Below are 23,232 nucleotides of genomic sequence, written 5' to 3' on the forward strand. Positions count from 1 at the left end.
AAATCCCTGTTTGAGAACCGCTGAGGCACATTAATGGTTTTTTTTTAAAACGCAGGATGAAGTACCAAGGCCTGTGTCCGCCCGTCCCCCGCACGGAGGATGACTTTGACGCAGGTGCAAAGTTCCACATCCCCGCTAACGTTCCCTACGTGAGGTGAGTGTTCTAATCCATCACTGATTAATCCACACTCCAAGCATATTTATGACAAGGAAATGATATTATCATCTCCTCTCCAGGTACTTTGTAAGCTTCATTATCCAGTTTCAGTTCCACCAGGCCCTGTGCAATGCCGCCAAGCACGTGGGTCCCCTGCACACATGTGACATTTACAAATCGAAGGAGGCTGGGAAGCTTCTGGCGTGAGTGTACACTGCAAAACGTGAATCATGTCATAAATATAAAATCGACGCGGTTTTGATGACGCCTTATCTGCAGAGACGTGATGAAGCTGGGTTTCAGCAAACCTTGGCCCGAGGCCATGACCATGATCACGGGCCAGCCCAAGATGAGCGCCAAGCCACTCATGGAGTATTTTGAACCTCTCATTAAATGGCTGGAGCAAGAGAATAACAAGAATAAGGACATTCGAGGGTGGCCCGATTACGACTGGAAGCCTTTGGGTAAGTATTGAAATAAGTTACAAGATCGAGTTTGACATATGGGAAGCGCATCGAGTTAATTTTCTTCCGAGAGGAAATGGTAAAAAGATTTGCTGGCAGACTATTTGGAGTTGCAGTTTACAACGCAATCTTTCTCCAGCTTGTTTTCCTGATGAGATCGTGTTGAAAGGATGTGGCCAGATTAGATTGATGGGAGTGAACGAAAGCGCCAGGGAGAGACAACAGCAGCTGTTGTTTGTTTGGACAACACACAGAGTTTGGGTTTAGTCAGCACACTCCCATACATGTTGCTAACTTGCCTTTATCGTCAGATTTTCCTTTCGCATGAAGTATCGGCTGGCTGGTATCGGATCCGTCAAAACGGTTCAATTGAAATAACAACATGCTTACTCATTGTTCTTAGCACATCCAGCCGATGAGCCCAAGGTGGACTTCCTAGGAATGAAGGTAGACAGTGCGTCTGCCGTTGCGGCCCAGTGGGTCCTGTTGGTCCTGGGTCTGGTCCTGCTCGTTGCCACCATCTTCCTAGCCTACAGATACAGGAAGTCAAAGAGGTCCAGCAGGTCGCTATCAACAATAGAGCTCAAGCAAAAAGACTGAAGAGCAACAGGGCAAAATGTGAATATCGCTGTGTTGTCCTTCTGTACAGTGCATCTGATCACATTTGATTTGAAAGTATTTGTTTTGTTCAGTCTTGTATATTTACTGTACACTCCAATTATAATTTTGTTGCCTATGCAAAATAACATTTTGTAATTTATTTGTAATATGTTAATATGTAGGGAGGATATATTTGTAATGTCATTGATTGTGTAAGCAATTTTTTGTGTGTGGATGTTTCTTATTTCTACAATAAAAAAAAAAACTGACGGATTTTGTCATGAGACCAACATTTGCAGAGAATTCATTTGACAGAACTGAATTACATTAAAACTGCACAGTATAAAAATCAGAGCATTTTTAGCCCCCCCCCCTTCCCCCATCCATCCTGAGGAGTCAAAGGGGCCTCTGTAAGGTTTGCAGTTCTCAGTGTCACAGCAGAATACCTGGCAGCTCTCAGGTAACATGAGCAAAAGCAGCAAGGCAACATTTTGTCCCACCAGAGACGACTGAATCAATGTCTTCTTAGTCCAGCTTGCTTTCAGGTGCTGAAAGTTTCCCAAAAAAGCCTTGGACGACATTCCAAAGTCCCGTACAAATAAAACAACAAATGATGTCCACTCACTGGCCAATACATTAGCACAATCATTTTTTTTTGTTAATTTGCAAAATTAATCGACAACTAAAAATCAAACATATAATTTCCCTTGTATTAAAATAAAAAGTGCCCAGTGAGTGTACACTATAAGTTCATTCAAATAGTCAATGAAACATTTTAGCATAGCTACACATTGTTTGGTTCTTCACAACATGAAGCTTTGCTGAATCCAGTGTTGTGACTCCCTGTGTGAGATCATCCTAAAGTGATCTCCTGCAATGTTCACACAAGACGGTAGGTAATAAATAATCATCAAGTCAAGGCCTTGGGATTCAAAAGCGGCTCCATCAAAGTGAGAGAATCCAACACATTAGTATCGCCGCTCTGTCTGCTGTGGCATTCAGGTCGCTTGTATCTCGAGGCACTATTGTGTTTAAAATCATGGAGAGAAAAAATTCACGGCTTCAATGGAGAAAAAATAAAAATAAAAATCATCACGGGGGAATAAAAAGAATAAGAAAAGTACCACACCGAATCCTGAACATCAAAACAAGCGGCAATATTCAATTTGCAACACTGCGGTCAATAAGAATACGAAACAATTACAATCTCTGAGGCAAAAAATGTTCCATATATTGCACGGAGAAATTGACAAATAAAATCTGGATAATTTTTTTTATCCAAAGTTCCTCCAGACCGGGTCCAATTTTCTTTGGCCCGTGCCAGTCAGTAGTAGAAACGTTGCGTCTCCGTCCAGTTGGTGACCCAATACTTTGGGTGTAGCTCCTCTGGTTGAAATCTCACATTGAACTGATAGCGATCGGCCTTGCGAAGTTTCACCCCGCGGTGCTTTGGCATTATCCGGTAGTAGAGGGATCGCTTGAAGAATTCAAGCTGGGGAGAAAAGAAGTGACACGAGAGACTAAGGCACAGCGAAGATTTAAAGGCGGCTTGAGAACCACATTTAGGAGATTTAGATTCTTTACAGAGACGGAGCGTCGGGAAAGAGCGAGGGGTGACCCCGAGTACCCCCACTCGGGAAAACGTGGAAAGAAAGCATAAGCGAGGTATACAGAAAATACTCATTCCCATTGAAATGAAAGTAAATGCTGAGAGCTTTAGTTTTATTATTATCTTCAAAATCAATTATTATTATTGATTTTTTTTTAAATAAATGTACATGGTTAAACTTTTTTTTTTTTTTTAAATCCTATCGTAGCAATCTATGAATAAATCAAATTAAAAATGTCTCCGAATGATGCATTTGTACACCAAACAACTTTTTGGTGCATTTTAGCAAAACTCTCAGCATTCAAACAATGACAAGCAGCTTAAGTTCCAGCCTGAAAAAGGAAGCAAGGAGATGTTAATTGAAGTTCATGATGACATAATTACGCAGAAGCCAAAGCATCAGAAAGAGCGAGGCCAGACCATCACTAGAAAAGTTAAATCCATTCATGGCAGGGGGTTCTATTACCCAAAAGCCCCACTGGTGTGTGCGGTTGTGCACCCATAGTGGGTCTCAGTAGTCCTCAGTCAGCCTCTCTGTCTCAGAGGGCTGGATCTTCATCTCAGCCTTCTGGGCTTTGGCCTCATACATCTCCCTCCTGCTGGCCCTCTGGAAGAAGCCACACTGCATGGAGGTGGACGTGAAAAAGTTAGACTCGATCGGGCCGTGCGAGTGTCCGGGAAGCATGTTTTGAGGAACTAGGTCAGTGGTGTGCTAGGTCCACATGATAAACAGGGTGGGCTCACCTTCCAAAGTATAAGAATGATGATTCCTAGAAGTAGAACGCCCGCTACGATGGCAGAGATGATGATCCACAGAGGAAGTTCATAAGGCGTCTCCACCCGAGCTTCCGGTTCGATATCCACCGTGAACTACATTCGGGTGAAAGACGGCGGCCATTTTAAGTCCAGCTGTTAATGACGGTCGATAATTTCGACTTGACGTGCGTTACCAGAGTGCTCTGCCTTTCCATTTTCAAGGTGGGGGTGTCTGTCATGAGTTTTAGTGTGGCTTTACCTACAACTTTGATCCACAAAGCATTGGCAAAGTCCTGAAAGGCACACATCGTATCTTTGTTATTGCTCTCGTGTAAATATTGATGATTATTGTCGCAGCTGATCAAAGTACCTCCAGCATGGTGCTGTTCCACAAACGAGCACGGACGTGAATCTTGGCTGAGTTGGTCATGTTCAATAAAGGACACGTAAAGGTCACGCATCTCGCCGTGCCCTTGGAGCATTCCTGAAAACCACAAAGAGGAAACATCAGTACATGAAGGGGGGGGGGGGGGGGACTGACCGACTCAACTCACCAACTGGTCCGATTGTTTTCGCGGCGTGAGCAGCGAGAGGGTCGCTTGCGGCTCGATCGTCTGATCGTCCGGTTCAATCTGCCTTTTGACGCGTTTCGCTGCACTTTCTGACAACTGCAAAAGGAACGTGGGGAAGGAAGCAGAGCAGACGGAGACATGACATCAGAAACAAAATGAATGGCTTTGATGAAGCCATCAGCCTCTCAGAATAGCATCCCGACTTCTATTTTCGATTTTGCGGCCCAGGGAGGCTCAAATGTGGTGAATCGGACATTGTTCCCCGAAGGACTTTAACACAGGCTTTGTTTTGCATATGAAGCACTTTCAAAACCACTGCTCAGACAGGCGCACCACTGCTATTAACACATCATGCATGCGTTGGCATTGCAGAGTGGAAACATCTCACACCGGCCACTACATTAGGCACACCTGCGTCTTATAATCAGAATGTCTTTCTATGAGATGGTGCTAAGGCCCTAGCTAATAGGAAAGTAGTCATTGACATCAAGGAAGCACTGTATGCTGTGAGTGCTACATCTGATATGTTGGGGAGAAGCTAAGTTTAGCCTGGGTTGTTAGTGGAAGTTATCAAGAGTTGGAAATCAAATCTTCTCAAAGCGATTTATGTTTAAAGGGTGATGTTGTCAAATGAGTTTGACATGGTGTTTGAATTCCAGATTCAAGGCTGGATGAATGATGCACAGGCATAAAGCTAAAAAAAGGAAGCTCACAGTTAAGTTCAACGGGTTGATGACGTCTCCAGGCGGTCGACATTCGCTCTGGGACTGAGCCTGAACGGTAATCTGAATCAGGTACAAGAGCCACTTCCCGTTGGATGCCTCAAAGGGCCACTCAAACTCCACAGCTAGGGTCCCCAAGTCCCCTAAGGGCGGCCCCCTCATGTTGACCTAGTGATAGAGGCAAAAAAATAAAAAAAGTCAACGGACAGTTCCTCTCGAGCCCTAAATAGCATCCACCCCCACATACAGCCATGACTTGTTTCCTCAAAATAATATTAACCATCTGACAAGTCCAAGGCGTCAATGAGGGAGTAGAGCCGAGTGGTTGAGGGTGACTCACATTGAAAGTGAACTCAAGTAGGCTTCCCACGTTGCTGCTATTCACCATGGCCGACTCGCCCATCACCGTGCCGCCAAATTTAGTCTGGATGAGTGCATTTGCACTGCACGGAAAAAGGTAAAAAAAGGGTAAAAAAAATAGATAGAAATAAAGAATGTTTGTTGTTGTTGTTGTTGTATGCGACTCACATGGAGAAGGAGGGGAGGATGGTATTCTCAATCAGCAAGGTGACAAGCACAGGAAACAGGTCGCTCTGCTCACTGAGACTAAAGAAACCAATCAAATGACATCGCCGCATTCAAGCCGTTCTCATTTTTATCATTATTGTCATAGCGTGCAAAATTTAGCCGCTTACGTCGACAGCAGCAGCTGAGTTTGGATCTCCTGCGTGAACAGATCTATGCCTGACGTCTCCAACCACAAGGCGAGTGACACCTGTTGACAAAAAATGGACGGTAGTTTTATTTTCAGAAGATGCTAAAAAATAGTTCAAGGAATGCCAGACGCACCTCTTCCTTGCCTTTGAGTGGATTACCCAATTCACAAAGGACGGTGCCGTCATAGTGACATTCAACATCACGATCCTAAACAAAACAAAAAATGAATTATTTAGATTTAAACATAAACATATGCAATGACATAAACATAAACAAATATGTGTGCAAGTGTTGCTACAGCGTCATCTGCTGCCCCCTGTTGACCATACCTGGGATCTGACGGCAGAGTATTTGAGCGCTTCGGGGATGGTGACGTTGAGCATGGCCTGGTGGGCGTCCTCAGCTAGCTTCCCTCTTGTGGGAAAGTTAGTCACCTCTACAATCAGCTTTACTATCTTCATACTGCTGTTAAACTGGAGGATTTGGGATTTGTCCTTCCTGGGAACAGGAACCAACATGAAGCTTCCATTTTTTTTTTTTTTTGGGCTGTAATTCAAATCATGAATTTTTTTGTCACCATGGAAAGGGGTTTTCCTTATTGTCGGCAAAATGGGCCGTCATCTGCAGGTTGCTGGTGCACTTGTTGTCGGAGCCGCACTCCTTCTGGAAGTTAATCTGGTAACAAAGCAGGTTTGAGATTGAGAATGCATGCGGTAGCATTAGTGTAATACGACCTTGTATGCACTTTGAACCTTACCTCACTTCTTTGGGTGAGTTTCTGGCCTTGACTGAGAATGGCAAATGAATCCAGGTTCTGAATGGCGCGTCTTGGTTTGGGTTTTTGTTCATCTAAGGACATGTTGAGGGAAAAGACCACTGGCTCCAGTTTGTCCCTCACAGGGGCCTTAAAAGCACATTTTCAAATGACAATTTATATCAAATGATCTCATTCTGAGAACCAAATAAAGTACGTACCACGACAGTCAAGTTGAGACGATGACAATGAATTTGTGAGTCTGGCAGGGTCAACAGTCCCGTATACGTGTCATCACCGTTTTCCTGGAAACGAACCCGGGGGCTCCTTCTCCTATCGATGTCGGCCTCCACTGTGTACTTCACCACTGGCACGTGATCAAAAGTGAGTTTATGTTCAAGTGAGACACACAATCATTTGTGACTTACTGATGTTTTTCTTGAAGTTTCTGTTGCCGTTACTTAAGGTGAAAGACACGCAGATAGTGGCCACGATGCTGGGAAAGAAAGAAATTCAAATATATTACAAAGACTTCAAAGATCCACTTTGACCTTGATGCTCGCTCACCATGGTGAACTCCCTTGGCACTGATTAGGATCCACAATCTTTGGCTCCACATTGAAGTCCTTCGTTAAGTGGACGACAGGCCGAGTCCTGTCATAAATAAATAAAAAACAAATAAGCAGGATAAATGTTTAACATCACTTTTATACAGACCCAAATTTCCCACCTTAGCAGGGCGATTCGGTCGTCCAGGGAGCCCACCAAAATGTCTGGGTAGCTATTGTCATCCATGTCCATGCCTCCATTGATGGAGTAGCCAAACGTTTGGAATTCTCCGTCAGCCACCGACTTGCCCTCGATCACCTTTCGAGGGCAGATAAAATGTTGAAAGTGGGCATGAAGAGCTTGAAGTGTTCTCCACATCTGTTGTGTTACCTGGCTGGGTTGTGCCGAGATTCCCTCTTTACTTCCCATCCAGATATAAACCTTGCCCGTGTGGTGGAATGGAGCTCCCACGGCAAAGTCTGCAGATAGATAGATAGATATGTAATGACAACAAAAGGCCAGTAGAGGGCAGTTTGACACTGTTATGCACAGGTTAGTGCTCCACTAGCTGTTTTAAATTGACTAGTTATGCTGTATAGCGTATTAAATAATAAAATGGTTTATCTTGATCTGACATAATATTTAAAATATTTACTATAATGAACCATTTATTTAATAAAATTAAACAGGACGTGTTCAATTAACCATTTTATGTTTACAAAAAATAATAATTTTGTTTTAATACCACAGTAAGCAGTTAACTCCTTTTTATTTGGCATTATTAATCTAATTAAAACAATATTTTTTTTTCACAGTAAATGATTTAATCCAGGGTCATATATCTGCTTGCCTTGGAATCCATCCTGGTTGATGTCACCAATGGCGGCCACTGCGTTACCAAATGCAGAGGATGGAGGGCCCTTAAGAACCATAGTAGGAATGTTCTGGAAGGAGCCATTTTCATTCATATAGATATAAACGGCTCCTCCTTCATCCTTCATGCGGTCAAAGTAAAACGGGGCCCCAACAATTAAGTCGTTCCAACTGCAAACACAAGAAAACAAAAATCTGCCTTAGAATGTCAATTTTGTGCCCAACTGTCAGTCTCCATCAAGTTTTATTCATGCATGAAAAGAAAAGGCAGAAGGTGATTTGGCCATGATATCATAGCAAACACCTTGAACGGGGTGCTGACAGCTTTTCAATTCTGCTTACATGTACTTCAGTGCACATTCCACATAACACCACAGGTCACGGCCATAAAGCAGTGTGGCGGCTTTGAGAGCCAAAAGATAACAAGATCAACCTAGTCTCCCTCTGGAACGTTTTGGTAACATGTAGATCAAACATTGTGATTTTGTGACCAGGATCTGATATTCACATACTTGTCGTTATTGAGATCGGTGACAGCCAGACTGCTCCCAAAATACGAGCCCACTTGTTCACCAGGGATGATGAGCGCCGTCTCGATGTTGTTGTCAGTCTTCACCCCGAGAACCACGGAACCCTTGGACTCATACCTGGGGGATCCCGTCACCACTGTGTAGTCGTTAATACTCAGCAGGCGCTTCTCTTCAAGGACGGAATAGCCTGCAGGGCAAAGATTTTAAATTGGACCTATATCTAAAACTCCAGGGTGTAATAATAATAATAATAATAGTAATCATTTATTTGTATTTCATTATAATAAATAAAAAAAAAGAAAAGGCTTAGAGCGGATCCTTGATGCACCTCAATACATTTCCTAATTGAGCTAAATTCAAAATTCAGACAAATTACCAGACGTATGAAGCAGAAACAAACATTTACCCATATAGTGGAGTTTATATTGTTTTTTCAGAGAGCCAAAGTCTTTTTCGCTGGAGTCCCATGAATTGACAGGATCAGGATTTCTCCATATGACATGTACATTTCCTATAGGAAACAGAAAAAAAAAAAGTTATCCTTCATGCAAAACACTGTGAGAATAATCCATTTTATTCCCGGCCGGCCGGGACTCACCTTGCCACATGTAGCTGCCTGGGCTGCCCACGTAGATCTCATCCTCCGTCATGCCGCCCGAGATGCCCATGTTGCACATGCCTTCGTCTCTCATATCGGAAGTGGGGTCGCACACCTCGTAGTTGTAAGTCTGCCAGTAGTCATTGCGGTCAAAGGTTAGGTCGTTGCCCCTCACGTAGCACTTTCCGATCATCCGCCGCTGCTCCTCTGAGCCACTTCCGAAGATCTTGACGTAGCGATGGCCGCAAGCCTGCACACCAAAGAACACACACAAGCGTATGGAGACCCTGATTGAATGGGAGACAATAAAAAATGGCCGCCGTCTCACCAGTACGCGTCCGGACGACTGGACTCTCTGGCTGGCCACAGTCACGCCGAGCCACATGCCCTCCACCATCTCCGACGGGTCTGCTGTAAATGCGTCAAAAAAGTGACACTATTAAAAGTCCGCTTGTCAATCACATCCTTGATGGTAACTCTTCTCCTCACTCACTCGAGCTGACCAGGTCTATTCTGGAACAATCCGAGGCGTCCGTGGTTATGGGGCAGGAGTAGACAGCACCTGTTTCATTGACATTTGTCAGCGATAAGGATTTCTCTTTGGGCGCTCCTGCTAGAAGCCTGGATACACACACACAAGCAGACACACACAAAGTTGCAGATAAAGATGACAAGATTACATCGCAGTCATGGATTGTATACAAAGACGATAGCAACGTGATAAATGAACCACGCGCAGAAAAGAAAAACCTCACGAAAGGTTGGCAAAACTAGATTATTTCGAAGAAAAAAAACTGAATGGCGTGTGAAAATCTTTTTGCCGTGTACGTTTTGACACGCCTTTCAACACAGCGACCTTTGAAATGGCGGTGGACACACTATTTATTGAGCGCCACATTTATTATCTGCACTCGTAGAAAGAAAGCGAGGACAAACCTGTTTATGGCGGCTGATCTGTTTAATCATGCGTGGAGGGAGGAAAAAAAGTCAAGTGACCAAAGTGAGATGTCTGTTTGCAGTTTCAAAAAAAAAAAAAAAAATGCCCCCATAGACACCTGCAATCTTATCAGCATCAACATGGAGCTAGACACAACTACATCCTCTCCAAAGTCTTTTGTGGGAAAAGACAGATATATTTTTATTTTTTAGATTACAAAGCAATAAAACGCAAAAAAGGAATTTTAATGCAAAAACGTCCTTCAGAAGGTTCCAATTATCTTGTCACTACCACCAGAAGGATATGATCAGCCCTGAAACAATTATCTGGCCCTGGCGATGACAACTCGCTGGAGCCAAGATGGCCGCCAGTGGTGATTGGAGTGTCTGATAAATGAGATTCCATGAGTTTGTAGATATTGCTGAGTTACAGTATGTGGGGAATCCTCGTTCTGAATACATTTCTCCTATTATTGACACCACTGAGCTAAAGTAACCCGCAAAGTAGCAATAAACAACTTCCAGAACCGTCCTGACTCAGCCATGACAACGCAACTCATGGTGCCAAGTCAAACAATGTGTGTTTGCCTCCCTTGCCAGCTCATCACCTCCTCATAAAGACGCTGACACGGGAGGGATGGCGAGCGGGCACCGAGCGCCTGCATTCCAAGTGAGTATACGGGACGTGTTGAAATCTGCCCTCTGCTACTCAACTACATTTATTGTGGCTTACACGCCCAGATGAGGTGAGAGTGGCTGCCTTCTTCACATCGCGACTAAGAGGACACCATTTATATCGTAGTCGGAACCATCCTTACTACCCATCAGTCAGCCGTACTCGGATGTGACCTCGGGTCTCGTCGTATAAACATGCTCCGAACTCTTCTATTATCTAATAACACAACAAAAAGCTACTAAGCAAAGACGGAAAACAGAACGCTTCCACTCGGAGGGTAAATACACACATTGCTAGCCGACCAATCAAAACAACACAGACTGACTCAAACGTGAACTGGCAATGGACAGTGACGCAACAACCTTCAAGAATTCAAATTGTCCTGTAGAAAAATAAAATCAAATTGTATGGTTTGAAATGATGATCACTGATTCTGACACTGCTGAAATATGAAAACATGTGAACAGGAAGTTGGCAACAGTAAGTGTGAAAACTTCTTGGCTTGGAGTGAACGATACAATCTTCATAGTCATTCAATTCAATTGAAGGTCAGGCACACAATACCGAGGGATTATCGCACAGACAGCGGCCTTCAACCACAAAAATGTTATCTTTCCAGTCATCCGCCGACAAAATAAACTGAATCGAAGAGCGGGATGAAAGTGTGGACACCTTTGAATCAAACCAAATGAATCACATCCAATGACAACAAAAATGGGACACCTGTGTTGTTCCCACCTTGTCTAACGCTACCCCAGCTGGCCAAACATCCTGTTTGCAGCCGAACAAACTCATTCCGAAGCCGGAGCGACAAATGAAACGCGGCACGGCAACCGACTAAGGAGTTGACAGAACCATACCGTGTGTAAGCCAACACTCGTTTCAAGGATGAAAAATGGTCTGAGAGGTATTGAAGCATATAGTTTTTCTAGTGACAGGTGACCCTCATCCACCCGGAGGCCAGCTAACTTACACCGGCTTCTTTTTCGCACAGGAGCAAAAAAAAAAAAAAAGGAAAAGGATCTCTTACGGCTGGCTCTGCAGGTAGCCGTAATGAAAGCCCCCAGTCAGAGAGAATCTTCTCTGTGGAGAATAGCAGGAGGTGCAACATCCTGCTGGGATCCATTTCAGCAAGTTATTAGAGGCCGTCGTTCAGTTGGGACACAAACATGGACACACACAATAAATCGGGAGCCTTTTTACCTTGAGCTTGTTTGTGTTTGTAAAGCTCACTGCATAGTTTGACCTACCTAATCTGTTCTCACAATAAAAAAAAACAGGGGCGGGACCAGCTAATTAAATGGCGGACTTTCATGACCCGGGGCTGATAAAGTCAGACGGCGGTGGAAAAAATAAAAGACCAAAAAATTTCAATTTGGAATTTAATTGGAGACTTTTTTTGGGGGGTTCACTTAGAGTCTTGATGACAAATCGAAAGAATGGTCTCTGCTAGGAAATGGAGTGAATTCCCGACAGATCATCACCATGACTCCTGTCTTGTCTCAACCTGAAACCTGGCAGGTTGTGACTGTGCACAGAAGGCTAATACATTCCACACATACCGTGGGGTCAGGGAACTGGAAGAGCCAATAGGTGGCCAGCTGACTGCCCGGTCCCTCCTCCCGGCTACAAAAGAGAACAAAAAAAAAAAGCCCACCGAGGAGACTTGAATAGGCGACTGCTAGTGGGACCTGTACAATCCAGCCTCAGGTAGTTCAACTTTAACTTCAAGCTAGTCCAAAAACTGACCCCACAGAGCCAAGATACACAACTAGATTCAAGCTAATTGCTTAACGGTGTCAAGGGTTCATTGCGTTTACTTTATTGCCAAAGTGGGAGTGTCGGTCGTGTCTTGACTTTCATCCCGTCTGACTCATGCCCACTTTTAAGTGGCAGGACTTGTTGAAGCTGGTTCATGCGCTTGTATTTTTCAAAAAGTGCGCTCAATAGGATGAATTGAAATGATTTAGTCGGAGGAGTTGCGGGGACCCTCCTCCGTGCCACTAGCATGTGGTCCACTTCTTGAGTGTCAGTCCACTGAGGATGTGTGCGACTCGATCGATGGCATGTCATATGGACGCTGCTCTTCATTCTTCTCACACTAATGCACATCTTTGTCCCGCTTCACTGAGATGAGACAGTGATGCTAATAATCGTCCACTCGGAAAGGCGGTGTGTATCGGTTTGCCCCTTTTTGTCACAACTCGATTCCTCAAAGCGGAGGCGGGACGTAGATAACAGTGGGGGGCACTGTAATTGACCGGGGTTCAGGTTCTGACTTTAAATAAACAATGACATCATTCATTTGGAAGAATACTGCGCATGTCTCTCACACTTTAGAGAATATGGTGGCTTTCATTTCAAAGAGGATAAAGAATATATGCCTGTGAGTATTGTCACACAGGTTACACAATACGTTTGTGCGGACTCCAGAATGGCTGAATATGCACAAAGAGGAGTTAAATGCACACTAAGACACGCAGACACTCCACTTTGCCTGAGGCGGGACAATTTACCGAGCCCAGCTGTTTTACCTGCAGCGAGGGAAAAATAATGTCTCCCAAATGAAGTCTTTTTAAACTATTTAAATCTTAAAAGGGCCCATTCTGTTTTTTTTGATAAATATATTTCAATAACTTATAAACAGAGAACATGTTTTTTCCACAATGTAGTTGAGTAGTTGAAAAGAATATGGCTGCTTTTCTATGTGCTCAGTCAGCTGTAAGGCGGTAGTATCTGGTTCCGCCCACTGGGTCAAAGCAGGTGTCAGTTGTTTCCAAGCCACTAGCCATCAAACGAGAATGAATGAAAAAGTAACTTACAGGTATTTCCTGGAGCCCTCCGTCTGTTCATGCATGGCTACAGACAATCCAAAGAAGCTCCCTTTGGTTTTGCCCTTTTTGATCACCGGGAAGCGCTCGTCCACGTTGAATCCACGGCACACGGGAGCTGCGAGGACAAAAAGCAGCAATGTGCAAAAAAGTAGCCTCGGGGACATTTTGTTTGTTTGGAGCGGCAGGTCCTCGCCGATAGGTAAAAGACAGCAGGGACCTCCCAACGCAATAGCTGCAATCCCGACGCGCGCTCGCACACTCATTGAGAAGGTGAGCGCTCGCTTGCTCGCTCTCTCTCCCCCCTCCCTTCTCTCTCTCTCTCTCTCTCTCTCTTTTTCTCGCTCTCCCACTAATACCCAAGCGGCCCACCTCCACATGAGCTCTCTTGTGCCTCTGCCCACCTATCGGCCGCACTTGTGTCTTGGAATCGGCCGTTGATTAAACCCTTAATCCTCGAACAGAAAACTTGATGGGGGCAGCTAAAGTTTTTTTCTGATTCGAAAGCCCGTCTCCATTTCTATATTGATTATCGACACAACATGGCAGTGTGTACACTGAGGTGGAATGTAATTCGCAATTTACTGTATCTCCCAGTTTCCTGTCTTTCTTTTCCTCGCAGACTGAAGAAATCAGGAAAATTCCCCTCCTCCTTCTGTCTTTAATTGAGGTTAAGCCTTTTGCTTGCAACACCTTCCTGCTCACTTGTGAATTTTAATCCACAATAACTAGAGGAGGGAGAATAATAAAGCCAGTAGGACATTGGATGAATATGAAACACAGCACGCACTTGCTCGCCGAGTCGTCGCCCCTCCGCGATGACATAGGCGGCCGTTGCCATGGCGCCGGCGGTTGCTATGAAGCCAGTATGTTCTGGACAACAGGAAGACAGCGTGGCCCGTTTAAACTTCAACCAGGAGTCTCGCTGGGCTCGGAATGACCTTTCCGCAGGAATCAAACTTCATTTTGTGAAGCGAGCCCGACACTTGTTGCGGCCTAATGGCGATCAAATGCGAGTCGAGACTACAACACAAACAGAATTTCAGGCATAGCGCAGTCGGTATTCTTCGCTTGTAACTCGATCAGGCTGACATGGATGAAATCGAATTGCAGGAGAAAATCATCAGAGATTAATGTGCTAAATCTAATAATTTGTCAGTTCCTTCATGGTTTGCATGCAATGAGATTAGAGCAAGGTGAAATGCATTTTGCACAGGTTCTCAAAGATTCAAGGAGTCCTTGAGTGGAGATTTTTTGTTTTTCAAGGACTACTCATAATCCAAACGCCAATTAAACATGTATTTTGGGGATATTTACAAGGTCTCTCACTTGTTCTTCAGGTCTAGGTTTGCGAAAAGCCAGGAATGTTTAGCCTGAGGAGGAAGGTGTGGCTCGGAACTCTCCCACTGTCCAGTGGCACCTGTTTTTGGGTTTAGCTTTGGGCCTGACGGAAAAAGAGAACTGGGAGTCAGTGGGACACACTCAGCATGTTGTGGAAACAAAACAACTTGTGTTATTACTACAGAACAAGGTACAAGTCAGACCATAAAAACAATCTGGCCAACGGCAAAACGTTGACAAGGTCAAACGCTTTTCAGGTTACAAATGAGCAGTTTCCAGTTTGAATAAATAAATCCTTGGCCAATAAATTAGGATTTATTTATTTATCATAAAATAGGTTTTGAGAAAAAGGCGTATTTACTTTTCAGCGGCACAAATCTAGAAAGGAAATCCAATGTTTTCTCAGTCGGCAAATACAAAAAGAACAAGGCCCTAGAATTGAACCCTGTGGATCCCCCAAAGAAAAACACACTTTGAAGATCACAGTAAGTGAGTTTTCAACACTTATAGTTCATATTTGGGTATAACTGTAACTTATTAGACTATTTTCTAATATGGAAATGAGGTCAAATGTTTGGTTTGACACAAAGCGGAAAAAACAGAAAATAGATTCTCTATCCACCTCTGCCTCCTTGCCTTTCAATGCATTACCAGTGAAAAGAATGTGTCATGAGTTAATGATTTATTGTAAGAAAAAAAAAATAATAAGTGCCATGGTGCTTTGGAGGCGGTGTTTAATCATTAGGGGAGTTGCTCAAGACTAAATTCCTCCTTCTCTTATTCTAAATGAATCACACTGTAGATTGTGAGTTTTCTTTTGGCTGTGGACAAACTAGTTCACCCAAAGAAAGTAGAAGGAGAGGGTGGTCGTGTCTGTGGAGCATGACACCATCTTGACCTTTAGTTTATTCCTCACATGCACTCTCGCCGTGTTCTCGTCAACTTCGCAACACTTTGCTTTATTGAAAGGTCAACGTCATCGTGGTTGCCTCAGAACTTGATACTTAACAAGCCCAGCGTGATGCCCACACAATGACTTCACGTCCTGCAATGTTTACTTAAGGTGCAGCTCTAGCAGCTTCACATGTGGGGACGGATTTGGGTCCCATCGCTCACCACTCTTCCTTCAGATCGGTTTTTTTTTTTTGTCTGTGCACCTCCTGTGAGGAGCGACTATTTTAGACCGAAAAAGTCATTAGTCCTCGTGGGTTGTTTATATCCTGGACGAGCACTTGAAGTCATCATCACCTGGCCTGAGAATAATAAATGGTGTTTTTAGTCACACTTTGCTATATTTCCAAATTGGATGGGGGGTTTTTTTCAAAGAGAAAAAAGGGTGGTAGACCGGGAACTCCCAACATGAGCCAAGCTCAGGCATGCCCGGATTGATTGCTAGCTGTTTTCACAAGGCTAGCAAATGACAGCCTTGACTAAAGTACTGAAAAAAAAAAGTTTCAAATGCCACGTTCATTTTCACGACATTACTCTTCATACTTGTCTTTAAGATGGGAAGTTTTTCCTGGACAGTGTTACCGAAATGTTCCCAATTCGCTCGAGAGCAATTACATCTTGTCCCGAGTCGAAACATGCTCAGATTCAGGGTGGAGTTTCCTGAACCACGGGAGAGACAACATCAACAAGAGTCCAAATGTCACCACGGTTACCCTTTTTTTTTTTTTTTTTTTTACTCCGATAATCCCTAAATGGGATGCTAACAAGGGGGTGAGGGGTCAAGATGTTCCTGAGAACGAAGACCGAGATTAAATTAGCACTCAAGGGAGATGGTTTGGAATTTGTAGAGGTTCCAATAAAGAGAATTTCACGAGCCAATGTGTTCTCATACCGATTCATACGTAGAAGTGTTCCGTGAAAGGCAAGAATTGTAACTCTTGCTCACAGAAGAGTGGAAGTGGCCCGCGAGGGGAGCATTAAGCCGTTGCGGAGATGTTTACGTCACGCTTGTTTGGACAGGGCATGCCCTTTAACATGTGGATACATACATCTGTCTTCTATTTACTTTTTGGACCATGTGGGCAGCTGCAGGGCCTTGGCGGGAACACTCAATGCAAATGTCTTACCTGGACCTCTGATCTGGATCACTGTGGAACACACGTAGAGAGCCACCTGAGAAGAGAAAAAGAATTTTGTTTCATTCGAAGTTCCTCGTTTTATCTCGGGTCAGAAGGGGGTGGTGAAGAGGAGCGATAACCCCCCCCCCCACACACTCAGCAGAGAGCCTGACTCCCATTCTATCAGATCAACTTAAACTAGCCCGTGGCCGTTCATTACCAGGATTCGCTTGGAGTTTTCAAAGGGCGATGGAATTGCGTCGCAGTGAAGGAAGCAATTGTGTGGCCGTCATCCGCTCGTAATTGCAACGTGTAAACATCCTCTGGGATTTTGCGTCGTATGTGGAATGTTAAAGCTGACTTATTTGTCAATAAAACAATAAAAGACAGGTGTAAGACCTTTACGTTATGAAGCAATATGTGTTCAGTACTTCCCCATAATAACTGTCTTCTGTAAGCCCTTCATATGGCGCAATAACATCTGCTGCCATATTTTTACCCGCAGGCCGAGTATGAGAGAGCCTGAAGGAGATGCAATTGAAAGTGGAATGCAGAAGGTTGGGATTTGAAAATAAAACTACAACAAAGAAATGGGAGGAGAGAGAAAGAGATTGTGGAATTTTTTGATAACTATAGTCTTTAACGTTCAAGGTCGTGTGAATATGGTTGGACTGTATTTTTAGTGGGGGTCAACTGAGAGGAATCATCTGCCTGTTGAAGGTTCAATTAATAGTTGTTTTAATAGTTTTAGGGTTTTGTTTCTTGCTTATTTAATTTATAAACTTAATTTTAGTAGAGTTTAAGAATTCATGCATTGTTTGGCTTGGCGCTTTGGTTCAATTCTATATTTGGTCCATTTGCGCCATCTACTGGATATGAGTGTGAATGGACACTTACATTTTCTGTGACGTAGCTTTCCTGTTTTTATTCATTTCAGTATTTTCTCTTCAGGTCAGATTGCAGATTCTTTTCTTAATGATACATGACATTAAACCCAGAAGTAACATTTTTCCAAAATTTATAGACTACTCAACAAATGTTTGGGATGTTGGTTGGCTTTACTGCATAATTTAAAATAGTTCCTAGATGTGTATAAGACCTGCACAAGATCACTTTCGAACACCGAACTATAAACAGTGACGCAAACATGCTCCACTACCTTTTTTTTTCCATGTGAAGTTGAAATGTGGAGTTGCACTGTGCTAATCCACCAACAGAGGGCGGTAGAGTATCATGAAAGAGATGACAAAGAAACAACGATTGTTGTTCTTTATAAATAATGGACGAGATTATTAATAAAAAGAGTGCCGAGTGTGTTACATTTAAGTATAATTTATCTAATTTACGCACATAAAATAAAGTTATCTTGATCACATTTTAGATAGAGTGCGCTGCAGGTCAGAATGTCACCATGAAAATATTAATACAACTCAGAATTAAATTTAGCTTTAAATATTAGTAGTTCAACACAATCAACATTATATAACCATTCCACCTTTTTAACACGTCCATTTGTCCCACCCACACCCCAGAAAAAAAGCAAAACACACACACACACACACACGGCACACTGCAGAGGAATTCTCCCCGGGGGCTCCATCAGCTGAAGCAACTTTTTTTTTTTTTAACCTATCCTTCCTATCTCACTTTTTCCCACTCCTGCAGTTGCCTCTCGGGCCTTTTGAATGACAATACCAGGCAGCAGGGAGCTTTTTCATTTAAATGAACTCAAGTGTGATGTCCTGGAAAAACATTGCATAAAAACATTAAGGAGACAGTCTGGTGATGGGATTAGTCTCTTTTAAAAAACAAACAAGAACAGTCTACCACCTTTAAAGTTGTGAAAATGAAATACACAATTAAGCTAATATTGTTGGACGAAGTCCCTAAAGAGCTTGGAATGTTGTGATTTCTCACCGCGAACAGGTAAATGCAAATGCATCATTAAAAACTGAAAAATCCAAGACGGTGAGGTTTGCGTGCGGGCGCGCTTGACTTGAAGCCTGCAGGGAGGGGGGGAGTAGTGTGGGGTAGTGGTGGAGGGTGCAGTGGAGCCAATAGGAGCGCAGCATCCCACCCATTTCTCTATAACTTCATGTCACAGACAGCCAGTCATGCCACAAGCAAGTTCTTGCAGCTCCAAGACTTTAAGTGGACTTTGCCCCTGAAAGAAGCTCTCTTCCTTCATCCACGCGTGGATTTATCCCAGCGAGGGAGTCCCCCCTCCCAACCCACCCCCCCTTCCATACAAGCATGAGTACCGAGCAGCTTTACGAGAAGAAAATCTCCAGTATTCTGACCGACCTTCCCGGATCTATGAGCTCCCACCCGAGCTCCAAGGACTCTCCGACTCTGCCTGAGTCCTCGGTGACGGACATGGGCTACTACAGCGCGGCGCAGTCGGCCCACGGCCATCCCGAGTACTACCAGGGTCAAGCGTACGGACAGCCCATGAACTCTTACCATCATCACCACCAGTTTAACCTGAACGCAATGGGAGCCGCTGGAGTGTATGCCACCAAATCAGAGTATCCTTACACGAACGGCTACAGACAGTACGGACATTATAACCGAGATCACCTGCAGGCGTCACCTCCCAACTCAGGTGAGGAAATGATCACTAAAAACAAAACAAAAAATGCATGTTTAGTGGTTCACAAGGACTGATAAAGAACCAATTCTTATTTCTATTTAAATGTGATTCCCATTTGTTGCTTTGATTTTTAGTTAAAGAAGAGCCAGAGCCGGAGGTCCGCATGGTGAACGGCAAACCGAAAAAGATCCGCAAACCCCGAACCATCTATTCCAGCTATCAGCTCGCTGCTCTCCAGCGGCGCTTCCAAAAGGCGCAGTACCTGGCTCTGCCCGAGAGAGCCGAACTCGCGGCTCAACTGGGACTGACCCAAACACAGGTAAGATACCCGGAGCAATGTAGTTCATTTAAAAAAAAAAAAGGAACCTCGATTTCCTGGCTGTAAAAAAAAATAATCATAATAATTTTTAAAAATGTGTATACAAAATGAGTTAAACAAACCAAAATAATTTGCAGACTTGATCATCTTGGGGAACAATATCAAGAACTATTCAACTTTTATTTGTTTTGAAATGTATGGGAAAAACAATCAGCAAAACTTAGCCCTAACTTAAAATTTGATCATTTGTTGCCTTGACATTTTGGCTTCAGTCACTTTTAATTTTTTTAAACAACACTGTGGCAAACTTGTTTTCATTTTAAAGCATTCTATCTCTCTCCTAGGTCAAGATCTGGTTCCAAAACCGGCGATCCAAATTCAAGAAGCTATACAAGAACGGCGAGATGCCCCTAGACCACAGCCCCAACGCCAGCGACTCCATGGCGTGCAACTCGCCGCCCTCCCCCGCCGCCTGGGACAGCGGCACCCCCCAAAGCGGCACCCCCCTCAGCAGAGCTCAGGTGCCGCAGCCGGCGCATAGCTCGTCGCCGTCGTACATGGACGATTATAGCAACCACTGGTACCAGCAGGGATCCCACCTACAGCACCCGGGCACCGTGCACCACCCCGTCCCGCCACAGAGCGTGGGAGCTGTTTATTAACCCGCCAAGACTTTTTTTTTTTTTTTTTTTTTTAAATCAAGGTCTACCAAAGAATGCATTGAACATTTGGACCGGGAACAAGCCTGAAGAGATGATCCAGTCATCCACACCAGAACATTTTCTTGTTCTATTCACAAAAGGGATTTGTGATCACTTGTAGCGACGTATTTAAAGGACATCTGACGTGTTTTTTTTCAATAATTTATCACCTCTGTTATATTGCCCATGTTCTTTTTTTGTAAAGATATGCAACTTTATTTTTGTTAAAGTGTAAGCACGCAATAACAGAAATAATTTCCCTACTTTCAATAACTCATGCCAAGCGTCACATTAATTAAACTCAGGTCATATTTATAAGGATTTGTACAAAGCGTCAAAGGCTGTAAATACGTGTTGATATAGAACCACTATTTTGATCATATTTGTTGGAGCAACACAATTGTGGTTCTCCCTGTAGAAGTCATTTTATATTCATGTCGTTTGCTCACTCGTTGCCTTCTTGTCCTTTGAATAAAAATGTTAATTGCACGTTGTGTTCAGCCCCTTTATATGGTGATTTTTTAAAAAAAATTGTAGTCATTTAATAAAATTTAAGTCTTGTGGTTATGTAGTGGTTACAAAATATTGTCATCATAGTTTAGTTCGGGGGGGGGGGGGTAAAAAAACAAAATAATAAAACTGTGTTTAGATTATGCAGCTGTACCTAATGTATTGACCGACGAGTGGCCATTCAATTAGAAATGAAGACTTTAAATTAGAAGCATAGTAAACGTTTTTAGTTGCCCCCCGTAAATTTAAAAGCAGATTCAAAACAACCTCGCTGATGTCACATTTGTTCCTTGCTTTAATTTTCTTTTTGTTTAGCGTCAACCTGTTCACTTGACTGGTTGTTGACAGCACCGAACAATGGTGTTGACGTCAGAAAACGCGTAACAACAAAAAGTTTTCCTGATGAGTGCGTGCTGGCAGCATTGAAGTGCGTTGCAGTAGGAGGCGACGCAAACGCAGACACGCTGGAGTCGCTCGGTTTTTATTGCGTCTCTTTTGGCGTGTGTGTGCATGTGGGGGTATTTGGGCCGGGGGGGGTCTCAGGTCTTTCTCACCGGACGAGCACACCGACGAGCAAAAGTCAAATCAATTTATATGACAAAATCAGCAGATGTGAATATTTCGCAATCTATTAATTCTCATCAAGAGGTCATGTGATCTCCCGGAGTTGACCCTCTTGGCCGCGGCGCCCGACATGTGTGGTCCTCGCCCGGAGAACCATTTGTGCTGAAGACAAACGCGCGTGAACGTGTGGGCCCGTCACGTTATCTCTAAATATGAACAAGTGGAGTGAAGGTGAACTATTGAACTTGAATTTGATCCTTGCACGGCGAGAAAAAAAAAAAAAATCACTTGGTGCTGTGATCCCAGTGAGACTTTTACCTCGGTCGGTAGTCAACAGGATCCGATCTCTCGGGAGGAGCAACGATGCGGGTTGAGGTGGAGGTCGAGAGCTCCTCGGTAAGGCCGACGCGACGACGGAAAGACTTCCAGCAGCTGTCCGGCCCGTAGACCCACCAGGTCTGGACTGGGCCTCAAATAGTGAGCTTTGCTGTAAACACAAAGGAAATATATGGGTGAGGAGTGGACAGCTGTGGACGTGTGAACCCAAGTTGACCCTGGGCCAGCTCGGCTACACAATCGACATCTCAGAGTACGTAACATATATTAGAAGAAGAAAAAAAAAAAAGTTTTGAATGTGATTTTATGGGGAAATTGTCATTTTTGGCGTGCCTTCTTTTCTCTCAGCGTGTTCAATGTTTTGGATGTTTTGAATGTTTGTAAGCTATACTTTTTTTGTTGGATATCGTTCGACTAAGTCATAAAAAGCTCCACATCATAGTGACTCCCATCCAACCCTTCCGGGAACAAAGAGCGAGTCTCCATCGCATAAATCATGACATTGGAGGGTGAAGACTTGAGATGGAGAGGCAAAGTAGTGATTATGGTTTGGGGAAGTCTCCAGAGAGAGCGTGTAAGTCAACATAATGTCATCTGCAGCGATGTAAACACAATGGCGTGTTTGTGTGTCCTCCGCTCGCGAGTCCGACGCCTGCCAAAGTCGATTCCAGCCTTTGAATCTCGGGAGGATGCCGCGTCGTGTCCCGTGGAAGTCAAATTGTGAGAGGAGACTAAATTGTCACGTCATTGTAGTTAATGATAATAATCACCCTGCTTGGGTTCTTTATTACATTTCGCCTTGTATTGCGAACGCACAATCATAATTGCTTTGAAAGATTCATCCGTCCAACTCCACAAGGCATCGTTCTAATCTGGAGATGTAAAATTGCCTATCGTTTTCCCAGACGTCTAATCGCAATGCTCAACAAGGCGCATGATTGTCATCAATGAGGAAAGGCCTTGCATATTGCAGTGACAGAGAACTATAAAGAGTCAAGTTTTGGACGCTCTAATGTGACTTCTTCAGCGCTTCCTCAAAGAAGACACAATTGAGCTGCAAACAAGGTGAGGGTGTACGAAAAGAAATTTAAATTAGGTAGAATAACAAACGAGTGAGCGCTAATGTTAGCTTTGGAAACAAGTGTTTACAATCAAAAACGATTTGCTTTTTTTTTTTTAAGGTGCCTATAACTAGAAAGCACGACGATAAAAATGCTGTGATAAAACGTTGAGTCAAGATATTTGTCGTGAACATAATTACACAGGTTATTGGATATTATTTGAGCTACAGTAAACATTCACATGATGTCTGGTAGCAAATTTGCATGATCTAATTTGAACAGAGATGAGCTTTAAATATCAGGCAGTCTGAAAAGAAATTGATTAAAATTCTCTCCCCCAAATCTGCAGTTTAATTTTAACATCACTGTGACGTACAATTTTACCAAATTAAAT

At 43.6% G+C, this 23,232-nt stretch overlaps 3 protein-coding genes across 7 annotated transcripts in view; 2 read left to right on the forward strand and 1 right to left on the reverse strand.

Annotated features, from left to right (window-relative positions):
• The window catches only part of ace (angiotensin I converting enzyme (peptidyl-dipeptidase A) 1), an 8,736-nt gene extending 7,229 nt beyond the window's left edge, over window positions 1–1,507 (forward strand). For both annotated transcript variants that reach the window (XM_085904499.1, XM_085904500.1), the window contains exons 22-25: window positions 56–154; window positions 238–360; window positions 437–621; window positions 1,025–1,507. In XM_085904499.1, coding sequence (XP_085760625.1) covers window positions 56–154; window positions 238–360; window positions 437–621; window positions 1,025–1,221 — 604 coding nt within the window. In that variant the 3' untranslated portion in view covers window positions 1,222–1,507. The remainder of the gene's footprint in view (window positions 1–55; window positions 155–237; window positions 361–436; window positions 622–1,024) is intronic.
• On the reverse strand, window positions 1,005–21,916 carry itga3b (integrin, alpha 3b). Of its 4 annotated transcripts, XM_085904507.1 has the most exons (29): window positions 21,760–21,916; window positions 16,764–16,809; window positions 14,674–14,788; window positions 14,135–14,367; window positions 13,336–13,462; window positions 9,395–9,522; window positions 9,230–9,312; window positions 8,902–9,151; window positions 8,710–8,814; window positions 8,286–8,490; window positions 7,751–7,944; window positions 7,291–7,379; window positions 7,082–7,218; window positions 6,919–7,005; window positions 6,780–6,847; window positions 6,573–6,718; window positions 6,355–6,501; window positions 6,175–6,272; window positions 5,927–6,095; window positions 5,730–5,804; window positions 5,576–5,655; window positions 5,409–5,486; window positions 5,221–5,323; window positions 4,872–5,048; window positions 4,141–4,254; window positions 3,957–4,070; window positions 3,781–3,879; window positions 3,575–3,700; window positions 1,007–2,713 (listed from the first exon to the last, which is right to left on the reverse strand). In XM_085904507.1, the coding sequence occupies exons 5-29, from the start codon at window positions 13,368–13,370 to the stop codon at window positions 2,546–2,548; spliced, it is 3,075 nt and encodes a 1,024-aa protein (XP_085760633.1). In that variant the 5' UTR covers window positions 13,371–13,462; window positions 14,135–14,367; window positions 14,674–14,788; window positions 16,764–16,809; window positions 21,760–21,916; the 3' UTR covers window positions 1,007–2,545. The 4 variants fall into 4 exon arrangements, with proteins under 4 accessions (XP_085760631.1, XP_085760630.1, XP_085760633.1 ...); XM_085904506.1 differs by lacking the exons at window positions 14,135–14,367; window positions 14,674–14,788; window positions 16,764–16,809; window positions 21,760–21,916 and adding an exon at window positions 3,297–3,452 and having other exon boundaries at window positions 2,565–2,713; window positions 13,336–13,639; XM_085904505.1 differs by lacking the exons at window positions 14,135–14,367; window positions 14,674–14,788; window positions 16,764–16,809; window positions 21,760–21,916 and having other exon boundaries at window positions 1,005–2,713; window positions 9,230–9,309; window positions 13,336–13,639.
• Window positions 18,913–20,849, forward strand: dlx3b (distal-less homeobox 3b). The gene is made up of 3 exons (XM_085903795.1): window positions 18,913–19,359; window positions 19,482–19,666; window positions 20,011–20,849. Exons 1-3 carry the CDS (start codon window positions 19,008–19,010, stop codon window positions 20,326–20,328), a joined length of 855 nt encoding a protein of 284 aa, XP_085759921.1. The 5' UTR covers window positions 18,913–19,007; the 3' UTR covers window positions 20,329–20,849.
• Window positions 21,917–23,232: the final 1,316 nt, after the last annotated feature.

This window comes from Syngnathus leptorhynchus, chromosome 22 (assembly GCF_054491065.1).
Source record: "Syngnathus leptorhynchus isolate UIUO chromosome 22, UIUO_Slep, whole genome shotgun sequence".
NCBI classification, from domain to species: domain Eukaryota; kingdom Metazoa; phylum Chordata; class Actinopteri; order Syngnathiformes; family Syngnathidae; genus Syngnathus; species Syngnathus leptorhynchus.